General features: G+C 35.3%; 1 protein-coding gene across 1 annotated transcript in view; it reads left to right on the top strand.

Moving 5' to 3' along the window:
• The window catches only part of PAT4 (Integrin-linked protein kinase pat-4), a 37,003-nt gene that overhangs the window by 2,665 nt on the left and 22,130 nt on the right, over positions 1-12,208 (top strand). The window contains exons 3-5 of the mRNA XM_051213722.1: positions 219-325; positions 1,953-2,673; positions 10,081-10,428. Coding sequence (XP_051069723.1) covers positions 2,320-2,673; positions 10,081-10,428 — 702 coding nt within the window. The 5' untranslated portion in view covers positions 219-325; positions 1,953-2,319. The remainder of the gene's footprint in view (positions 1-218; positions 326-1,952; positions 2,674-10,080; positions 10,429-12,208) is intronic.

Below are 12,208 nucleotides of genomic sequence, written 5' to 3'. Positions count from 1 at the left end.
TTTAGGATCTTAAATATGTACACATCTGTCGTTTTCTTTGTTGAAAATGCAGTTAAAATCACTTTCTCCAATAATCGATATACAAAGACATAGATTAATAGACGAAACTTTCTAAGAAGTTCTTCACTGAGGCTTTAATTGTTAATGCACATATTTGTTTTTACTAATCTGATTGCGAATAAAAATAGGACATACAAATTGATTTTCGATTTTTATAGACACCTCTTAAAAACAACGAAGTTGATATCGCAGTGTTTTGCTTATCTTTAATGGGAACCAATTGTTCAGAATTCTTGTATGAAGCGAATCGCATTTTGAAATCTGGGTAAGCTGTTCAATGTGTTGTTTCGATTTTGAAATGAGACTGCTCTAAAAATTCTTTCATAGAATTATATGGTATACGTGCTCACGTAGCCAGTTTTTCATCGGTATAACCTAACTCATGAAATCTCAAAATCTGGAATGATAGGTTTTCAAAGAAAGTGGAATAAAGGCAATATCACACAGCTTCCACCCAATAAAGTACAGTTTTGAGCCCCACTTCACCCTATTTAGTTTTGTCAGCTATCAAGTAATATTAGAACCCTTAGTTCATTAGGTTTGGCTGAAATCTGAACACAAGAACACCTATTTGGCAACGTAATTATATCGCTACCAAATGCCATGGTATGGCCGAAAGTGGGGAGAGTCAACTCTCCCTCTCGAAATCCTTTCACATGGCTACATGCATACAACCATTGCCAAGGAATTCCTACTCACTGCCTTCTCGCGGTGAGGGTGTTGTTTACGAATTTGAGAGAATGAAAAGCAAATACCCGGTGCTTTAACCGGATTGGTGGGTATAGATTACCCAATTAGGGGAGTTGAAAAACACTGTTTCTAAACTAATAGTGTACATGGGGTCCAGGATCCTGAGGGAATAAATGGCGTGTGAACCAATCGTTGGTTACCGGTTACCATGGGACTGCATCTCCTGACGTTATTTCACTGCCTTGTGTATTATACATTTAGGTCGAAGACTCGGGGTGTCCCCTCTTAAGAAAACCACCTGCTGCGGTTTGGGCACCCTGGTAGTATCCTAGCCCTCACAAAAATCGAATAATTTGTGTGGCGCATATCTGTTTGGTGCCTTTTTGTACCGATATTTGTGTTTAAATAAATAATTATATTAATCTTATAACATTTGTTTCACAAATACATTTGAGTGCTCTGGGAGCTAGTTGGTTATGCTCTTCTTGATAGTCCTGATGTAATCAAGAACGTTACACCAAAAAAGTAAATTTTCTATTTGTGCAGGTCAGACTTATACCACTAGTCCATCATTATGTCAAGATTTGACACTTTTAGTCGAGTTGAACTTCACAATATCCAGTATCTCTCACTTTCGTTAAGTTTTATTTACTTTTCCGGAAAATTTTACACTAGTAACCGGATGTCGTATGACAGATAATTTGGCTTTCAAAGCAGTTTTTCTTTTGGCATATGATGCGTAGTTAAAGACATTTCATGATTGTTTGTTTTAAAGGTATCGGCAATATAACGAGACTGCATAAAAAATAGTTTTTTATTCGAAATCCTATTATTTTCGTTTAGAAGCTGTGATATAACACATAGGTATGGCAAAAATGGTTATCTCTATTTGTTTATTTGCTTCGTTTTGGGAAGTGTATGTTTCTTGCTGAAGGCGGTCAGGTGGAATCCCGTGATCAAAGTTACATTTTACTCACCATTCTGCTTCGGGATTTCGAAAAATAAGTGCATAATAAACAAAAAATTAAAATAGAGCTTTGTATACAGGAATATAGTTGAAAAATTTTCATTGTGGCTAATCTGCTTGGTTTATGAAATGATCACTAATTCTTATTCTTCACATTAGTTGAACTCCATGATTGATGAAATTTCTTCACTTGGAATTAACTTCACGTAATCCTTTGTTTACAAATTCTTTTCAGTGGTGTTCTGATAATCGTTGATGTAACTAGCAGATTTGATGGAAAATTCAATGATTTTTTGAAAAAGCTAAAGCGTTATGGGTTCGCTAAACAATTTTCAGAGATAACTAGCGATACGTACTTTGTTCGTGCTCTTCTTCGCAAAGTATCTTCTTGTTCCTCAGAGCTTGTGCACAGTTTACCGAAACTAAACTTGAAACCATGCTCCTATAAAAAAAGATGATTAACATTTGTTTTTTTGTACATTATTTCTTTAAATATACACGTATCAATTAGAGTTCAACTTTTCAACTTATCTGATTGTACTTGTTCGACCAATGTGAAAATGTTTACTTTCAGAGCTTCGGTATTGTTTCATTTTTAATTCATGGAAACTATTATCGCTCACGTTCGTGAAGGGAATCTTCATGAAGTAAAATTATGGTTAGATGATATAGAAAACGATGTAAATCAGGGCGACGAACATCGGTTCAGCCTGTTACATTGGGCTGCACGTGAAGGACAAAGAAATATAGTTGATTTACTGGTTATTCGTGGAGCTCGTATTAACGCTACAAATATGGGTGATGATACAGCTTTACATTTAGCCGCAGCTCATGGACATTTTGATGTTGTACACTATTTGTTAAATTCTCACCGACTAAATGTGGATGCTGCAAATGAACATGGTAATACAGCTTTACACTATGCTTGTTTTTGGAACCATTTAGAAATTGCTGAAGTGAGTCTTGTTGTTTAATTTATGAACCTATCTGTTTAAATTTTTGTAATGTTTCTGAGTTAGTTGAAAATAGAACGTATCTAGGCAAGAATTGATCTCAGCTTCACTCTGACTTCTGCTCTATTATCTGCTAAATTCGATTTTCATTTGGAACCTCATCACGTAAAGACACACCCACCTTAACTCTTTGTAGATAGGATGTAACTATTATCCAGCATTTTAGTGTTAATTTTTGTCAACCTGTATCACTGTAGATGCAGGCGTTTTAAACAGTTTATTTCAAACATTAATTTTTTCATTTATACTTCAAAATTTACTACTTTGTGGTTGATTTTATATCTACCTAGTCGATGTTGAAAGTTATAGTACTGGATTAGTCTTACCCCAAATACTGTATCTTAAATGTGTAACCGATATATTTCTACATACATTTCGTCTGTGTTACTCCCAAACCTTAAATTAGCAATCTATCAAATGGAAAGTTATTCATTTATTCAGTTCCGTTAACTTAGTTTTAGCGATCCTGTTCATATAACGAATGTATCAGTCAGTCAGTCAGTCAGCTACAACGTAGGACCAGGCACATATGTGCATCGGTCCAAGTTGCCATACCTCATTAACACAACAAGATGGATACCGGATTCATAAAAGTAGTTAATTCAGAGGGTGTAATATATAAAAGAAAGATTGCATATAAAGGATATAGTACAGGAAGAAAGAATTAGTTCGTAGAAAGAAAGAAGCGATTTTAATCTCTTAGTTTAAGGGAAGACAGAGAGTGTATACACCGACGCCATTGTGATCGATTCTGAGCCATGTCACCAAGAGTCTCCAACCATTGGTTACGATAGTTACGTGGACCCCAACCAAGTAGTCTGCATCTCCCAACATGACTCAGACTAGAAGTTAGTGACTTCAAGCACTGATGCCACGTTTTGGTTTGGCCACCCCTAACTTTCTTCCAACCATCCCGAACACCGGTTAGCATTGCGCGTCGTGGTAATCGGTGTTCGGGCATACGTAACACGTGGCCCAACCATCTCAGTCGATGAAGATTCACAACCTCATCAACTGATTTGCCATCAATCCCTAATATCCTGTGTCTAACCTCAGTATTACTTACCCGGTGATCCCAGCAATATTTCTAAGGCATCTGTGGTCGAATACTAGTAGCTTAAGAGTGTCTTCTACTCTTAATGGCCATGTTTCGCTGCCGTAAATTAAAACAGAACGGACTGCTGCGCAGTATACTCGTCCTTTTATTGATAGACGGATATCTCACCTTCGCCATAGGCGACGTAAGTTGGCAAAAGCCAAGCGAGCTTATCGAATCCGTGCTGAGATTTCGTCATACACCAACCCATTAGGGCTGATCAAACTTCCAAGATAAGTGAAGTTGTCAGCGCGTTCGACTGCTTCACTCCCTATCCTTAGTTCAGGTGTTGCTGCAGACCAGTCCTGAAGCAACAACTTGCATTTAGAGGGAGAGAAGCGCATTCCAAACATTCTGGCATTGTTGCTTAGTGCTACCAAAAGACTCTGCATTTTATCAGCGTCTTCACCAAACAGGACTATATCATCTGCGTATTCTAAGTCGATAAGTGGACCTCCTGGATGGAGATCAATACCCGAGAATTCAGTAGACGAGAATGTTATTTCCATCAATAGGTCTATGATGAAGTTACAAAAAATATATCAAGTTATAAATATCATTTGTATAAGCATAATTTAAAGATTTTATGTTCATGACATGTATATGTAAGCAACAAACACAAGGTTGATATAATCTAGTGCATTCTCAACGAATGTTTTGCGATCCATATTTATTAATTTATGCTAAAATTTTATGTCAAATAAATTCTGGAAATTTTTATACTTGAGTATAAATTTTGTTTCATAAGATTATACTTGAATCATCATACACTAAATTGTTTTTCTTTCATCTTTGATATATATCCATTTAGAAATAAAAGGTGAACTATACCTAAATTTAAGAGACAAATCCTATTGCATGATCAGTAGTGTCTTATCATAAATGGTAGCATACTTATTTGTGTAACTACATTGCATTAACTTAAACGGTTGGTTTCCAACTATCTTATCACCGGCACATTTATTTAGGTGTGAACAGCAAGACATCATTGTTGGTTTTCTCACAATTGGTTCGTTTTCTAGAATAATATATAAACGTACATTTAGCTGCTAAATTGCTGTATAATCGAATATAGTTATATTTTTGAATTTCCACTAGTAATTGAATCCAGGATGTGCGTTTTGTACTGGTGTCTTAACGTCATGATACACTGAGACTCAAATCCGCTATTTATAGCCTTGAACAGCAACGCACTATTCACAAAGGCACTGTGTTTATGTAACCGTTAACTCAAAATGTATGAATATATTTGTAAGAGTTTAGATTACGTTGCTAGTAGCAATTCACAAAATATACCAAACCCTGCATATATAGAACTTGTTAAGGGAACAGCTCATGATGTAGACATGCCAACAGAAACTAATCCCATGAAGTCCTGAACATCAACAAGAAGATACTGCATCTTCTTACAAGTGTGATTAGTTCACGTTATGCCCTGCAATCATTTAGCATCACTACTTCTTGTGTGTTTCGGCTTATATTTTCAACCTAAATAATCACACTATTTAAAGTAGACAGACTTAGGTGATTCTCAATAACCATCAAATAACTATTCGCTCACCTGAAAAAGTGGGGAAACCAGAATCAGGGACTTTACAGTTCGAGAATTGAGTTGTCGTGATGGTTCTGCCAAGATGAGGCACCAGAAACCTATATCCCTGAATAATTAACAGCTCATATCACCAGAGATTGAAAGAGTTGGAAATGATCGCCCCTAACAACAGCTACCTTCATTTCCATTTAGATTCAGTGCCATTGGATTATAAATTGCTAATAAAAAGTGGTGTATGACTAGCTTCAACCAGTTAATAACATTTTAAGGTGGCCGGGGTCATCGATAAGGATCCCTTTCCTTTTTCACGCATTTCCTGAGGGAGAAGTAAGTACCTACTGGGAAGAAATCATTGACATGTATTACATTATTTTGCGATGTTAATAAACTATATTATTGATCTCTGAATAAATATACATCTGTGTTACTATCTGCACATCAAACGATTACAGGTTAAACTGTATGAAAGGAGTAATTCTCCAGCTAACCATTTACTGTTATTAAAAAATTTATAAACAGTCATTTTATCTGTCCATCTTAGTTCTCAAATAAGCAAGCTGAATTTGATGGTAACTTTGAAATATTTCACATGTGTAAGCTGATTACCATTTATTTCTTAGTCACTTCAGTTCCCTGCAATCATTTAGCTTCACCGCTTCTTGTGTGTTTCGGCTTATATTTTCAACCCAAATAATCACACTACTTAAAGTAGACAGACTTAGTTAGGTTATCCCGATTCGGAGTCGCATCACGAGAAATTGTCTTTGAGATTTCCGGTGAAGTGTGAATTTTGAGTTTAATTCACTGACAACAGGATTGTTTATTTGGTTTTGAGTTAGAATTCCCTCGTATTTTTTAGTGATGCTTAGTAATCCGGTTGCCCAAGAGCATCTCTAGTAGAGGTCTTCCCTTTGATCCTAGGTTTATTGATTCCTCAAAATTTTCTAAAAGTATTCGACTAGTTAATATCTTACCTAATCATATCTTCGATGCCTAACGTTGTACATGGCGTGTGACTGGCCAGTTGCTCAAGATAAGAACAGAATCCTAAGGTGTCGTTCAATGGACTGCAGTTTGGTCACTTTAATCTCTAAGCCACAAAATTTTGTGGCTTGAATCCGAAAACGAGAACTGCTACTTAGTAAACAAATACCACAGTATTAAAAGGTTAAAAATTGGATTAAAATTAGTGAAATTAGATAGTAACAAAAAATATATTGTGACGCTGTATCCAATTTTTAGTCATTCAGCTATAGTTAACCCATAACCTGGAAGTTTGAATTTACGAGGAACTGTTTTATCGAAACTTAATTACGCACACCTGTTACCCCCGATGGAGGAGCATAGACCACTCATCAGGATTTTTTAACCAGTTCTGTCCTGGACTCTCCTCCATACTTATTTCCAAGTACTATCCATTCTTTTGATATCTGTCTCGAATCCCCGACTCAATGTGTTCTTGGGCCTTCGTTTCCTTTTCCATTCACTACTTCTAGTTAGGACATGACTCGTGATGCAGTCTGACGATTTCCTCAATATATGTCCTATTCAATTCCAGTGTCTTTTCCTAATTTCCTCTTCAGTTGGAAGTTGGTTTGTTCTCTCTCACAGTAGGTTGCTGCTGGTGGTTTCCGACCAACGGATTGTGTAGACGATTGTTTATAGATACGTGTAATTTTTTATGATGGTTGTAGTGGTTCTCGAAGTTTCGGCTCCGTACATGAGAACTGTCTTGACATTTGTATTGAATATTCCGACGTTGATGTTGACTGACAGTTGTTCTGAGTTTGATATGTTGCCCTCGCTTTTCCGACCCTTACGTTTTCATCTGTATCAGATCCTCCTTATTTATCCATGATGCTGCCCAGATACATGAATTCTTCACCTCTTCCAGTGCCTCTGCATCAAGTGTGATTGAATTTGTATTGACGGTGTTGTATTTGAGTATCTTGCTTTTCCCTTGTGTATGTCGTAGTTTACTGCTGCAAATACTGGTGTTACAGTGGTCATTTATGAAGTCTAAATCATCTAGTTGCATCCAAGCTATCCACTGTATTATGTGTTTCACTTGAGATGCGAAGATTTTCATAATCCAGTCAACCACCAGAAGGAAGAAGAAAGACGAGAGCAGACAGTCTTGTCTGTGACATATATTGATTGTTGCGCTAGTTTACAGAAAGGTCATCGGCTTCGGGGTTTTGGAAAAATATCGACGTTCACTATGAAGCATCACGACTATCCTAAATGAATATCATTTAACTCCCAGGACAAAGTTCAAAGGGTTTGAAATTACTAATTTTGGTTAAGTTTGTTCTTGGAAAATTCGTTTTTTATGGGATAGGATTGCCTACCCCGTGCCCAACCATCCTCTTTTGTTCAGGCTAGAGACATGAAGCAACTCTAGTAGTGCTCCAGTGGGGTTCGGGCGTTAAGGATGTCCCATTTTAAAAATAAGACACACGGATTATAGGATGAGTTATACAAAAGAATTAGGTCACCTAGAGAACGACATCTGTAGATCCTACTAAGGTATTAATTGGTTTTAGCTTTTCCACGTTTAATCAGCAAATACAAATTCAGATTGCAAAATCGATTCATCCCATCATGCAACGGACATGCTGTGAAATTCAATTGTTATGATTGTATTACTCATAAGTAATTAATGGTTTAGTCGCATAATTTCTCCTTTTCATTTCACTGGCCAGTTGTAAACTAGCTTTTCTCCTATCGGTTGATAAACTTTATCTATCTAGCTTTACTGGACTGGTCACTTATGCGCCTATCGGCTTTGAGAGTTAACTGGTGTTGCCATTGTATTTATAATATTTAGTGTGAATCTAACACCTAAGTAGCAGCTGACAATACCAAGGAGTCAGATAAATCTTGGTAGTAAAATGAAATCGTAAATATGTAACTGAATGCTGAAACGATTCTTTAATTCCAAGTAATAAACAAACAATAAAAGTAATTTAATTGACCGTATCATTAAAAAAAGACACTGTCACAGTAAACAAACCAACAACAACGATGACAACAATACTATGAAGTGGAAAACAAACAAATTTGATTTAGTAAGAAAAAAATAGTAGAGGTAAAAACGTTGAAAAAACATCAATTTGCAATGTAGAAATATTGCTTACATAATGATAGAAAAAATACTAATAACAAAATAGTGACCATGGAAATCAATATGATAATTATTCACGACAAAAATACCCATACTCTCAAAAAGTCGATTATAATGCATGTCGGTTAGTTAAAAGGTTTAAGAAACTAATTTATAATATACTAGTTAGTAGTCTGAATTGAATATAACATGTTATCAGTCTATTATTATTATTATTATTATTATTATTATTACATTCTGCATTCATTCAAGAAAAAATATTTTTTATAATTTTGCAGATTCTATCAGTTTATTAATTAATGTCTAGTTTTAAAATTTCGTATATTATGATGTACTTACACGAGAAAAACTGTGGTTCATTGCTGTAAGCACTAAACCGTGAGGTCGAAATGTTTTTGAACTACCGAGGTTTATATTTAGTATATTGTCCTTAGGTTTACAGGCAGAGATGTATAATGGTTAGCAGTGGAATCCAAGAAGCCTGTTTGGTTTTATCTGGGACTCGTCAACTGGATATATCCTAGAGATGATGGTTCACTTCGGGGCTCTAACCAAGTATCGTTCTGTCTAAATGGCACTGCGTTATCCACTTGGCTACTGTGTTCAGATAGCCACAAAATTGTGCAACGAGGTGAAGCTTAATTCATTTCTATTGGTTGTTTAGGTCTTTCCATTACTATTTAGGACTGCAACTGACCAGTCTCTTACTGGTATTTGTGCATTCTGTGCGGAATGCCTCGAAATTACCTTAAGTCACAACCATTATTAACAGAGAAGGATGGTGCCAAAAAGATACTGATCAGTTGCAGTCCTAAGCATCAATACGAAGATTCAAACAACCAATAGAAATAAATTATTCTTGGGTTTGTATGACATTAAAGAATAAAATGTGCAATTAGCCAATCGATACATGTTCTTTAATAACAATGAGGAAGCTCAAAACAAACGGACGAATTTTTTAAGAATGCAAACAAGACCATCTATCGTTTCGCTATAGTTATGTAAGGTTACAGTGACTTCGTATGAATATATTTATTCATCCAAACAATAGAACCATACATTCATCAAGTAATTTTTGTTCGCATTCTAATTGATTTGATGAAAACTCGTACAATCTATTCCATAGTTCATTCAACTTTTGACTCTCATCCTTTAATTTCTCATTAGTTCTTCATGTAATGAGATACCTCACTGTATAACACGAATCTCTACTATCGTGAATGAATTATTATAATGTTTACGGTACGAATCAATTATCGATCGTGAAAAGTTGGTTCATTTAGCTTCATCCTTGTCAGTATTCACTAACTATTGATTATTTCCGATACTAATTCATTTCATTCAACGGCTCTATCGAGAATTTTAATAATTAGCCAAGGAGATAAGTAACCAATTTTAATTGGGAAATCTTCATTAATAATGGAAAGTTATGCTGGCTCTTATATTTTTTTAGATTCTATACCTTTGGATGGTAGAAAATATTATCCATGAATATTCATCTTTCTTGAAAGATTGTATGTATATATCCTATCATTGTAACATATATTGCGCGTTATCGTCCTTTTTTTTTTACAGTATTTGATTAAAAATGGAGCATGTCTTATGCAAGAAAATAAATATGGTGAAACTCCATTAGAGCTAATTCGTCCACGTGCTGCGGCATTAATTGCTCCATTAGCACAAGCTTTAGGACATGATTTATCTCATCGTCGACCTTTTCGTGATACAAGCTGGATTGGTACAAAAACACGAGCACGAGATGCTACTTTATATCGTCTTGAAGGTGAATCATGGGATCCTCGAGAAGTTGAATTAACAGGTGCCTTAGCTGATGGTCATGGTGCTGAGGTACTGAAAGGTTCATTTAGACGGTGTCCTGTAGTTGTAAAAATGTTAAAACTACGAAATTGTTCAACAAGACAGGTTAGGCTATTATTTTTTCCCAGAGATTCATATTTTCAGTCATCTTTTATATTTCGCTTCTTTGTGTTCTGTTAAATTCATAACCAATTTTGTTCATATTTTACCTTCTACTTTAAACTTGTATCTGTTCATCTCTGTTCAAATTAATTTAACTTGAAATGATTGGCTTTCTAGCTCAGTTAAACAGCTTTAGTGGTTTTGCGTTCGATGAACGCTAGATATCATCACCATCAGTCCGCTTGAAATTAAAGTGAATTCTTATGCAACAGAAACTAAGTATTCTATAAACAAAGGCAGTGGAAGTTTTATAAATAAACCATCCGGTTCACGGCATACAAATCCCTACATTTCTTTCCACGATTTAAAGAAAGTTTAGTGATTTCATTTCCTTATAAATTCTGCTTCAATCATTCCCAAATTATATATATATATATATATATATATATATATATATATATATATATATATATATATATATCTTCGTTTCAACCACATTCAGCTTCACAACTTCATTCATTTTATGCATCCTGAAATTTCCATTTACATTTTGAGGTTGTACAAGCCGTAATGATACACTAAACGTTTTTTGGGAATCTCAGTAATCGCAATTTAAGTCTAAGAGCTATTCAATGCTAAAGTCAGTTCATTTTGTATTGAATTTATAGTATGACAAATGAACTTATCAGAATCAAGACAATGACTCCCAGCTCTTTGAGTGTAATTCAGTCAGTCATTATCAACGTGGAGCCTTGTACATATGTACATATGTACGATATGAAATTGACATAGTGAATAGCTGAAGAAATCGAGATATTGTAGTATATCAATTATGACGAGAAAGACTAAGTATTAAGAATATAGTTTAAAGGGATAGGATGGTTTAGTGCCCCTGAATCTGACTCCATTCGGATCGTATGATGACTGTCATTGAAATATACATATCTCCAATCCTCGCAAATTATTTTCGACCCAAATTGCGTTAGTGAATAACGGGATTAGATAAGTAAAATTCGAGAACGGATTTTGAATAGGTATATTTTGTACAATCGTTGATCCAGACAAACGATCGGAGTAGCGAAAGGAAGAGAGCGAAGATAAATGACGCGCAGTGGACAAGGCGAGTGAGCCAACTCAATTTAATCAAGCGTTAATTGATGAGTAAGTTATGAAACACACACATACGCTTACATAAAGACAGTCAAGGTTGACAAGTGAATAATTAAAAAGGTGAAAATGTAACTTGAGGGGAATGGATAAACTGGTTTGTCCAGAAGTTAGAATAAGCTATAGGGGCTCGACATAGGACCAGCCACTACAATGGAAAGGTATATCCAAAGAAATGCTAGAACTCAAGAAGTAGAAAAAGAGCAAACGGATCTTTGCAATTGTAAACAACTCCGAGCCACGTCATCCAACATCTGCACCCACTGATTGCGGTTATCTCGCTGATCCTAACTAGGTATCTTGCTTTTTCTAGCAAAGTTTAAAAATTGATAAGAGTTGACTATACAATGCTCAAAGAGTTCAAGATTTGCATAAAAATCCTTTTATTCAAATAGAATAGAAATAGGATGGTATGAAATGGAAATTATACTTTCAGCGTACTTTATCTGATTCAGGACATTTTTCAATGTTGTTATCCAGTTATTACTTCAGTGTAAATTTAACCTATTTCCGGATGAAAATTTAACTAAATTACTCGCAGTCCACATCTCGTTTTAGATATAGAACCTACTAGGGATTGCTAAGTATTGAACGTCTCTTCTTTCCTATGTTCAGA

The sequence above is a fragment of the Schistosoma haematobium genome, chromosome 3 (assembly GCF_000699445.3).
Source record: "Schistosoma haematobium chromosome 3, whole genome shotgun sequence".
In the NCBI taxonomy this organism is placed as follows: Eukaryota; Metazoa; Platyhelminthes; class Trematoda; order Strigeidida; family Schistosomatidae; genus Schistosoma; species Schistosoma haematobium.
This window is presented reverse-complemented; position numbering and strand designations above follow the sequence as displayed.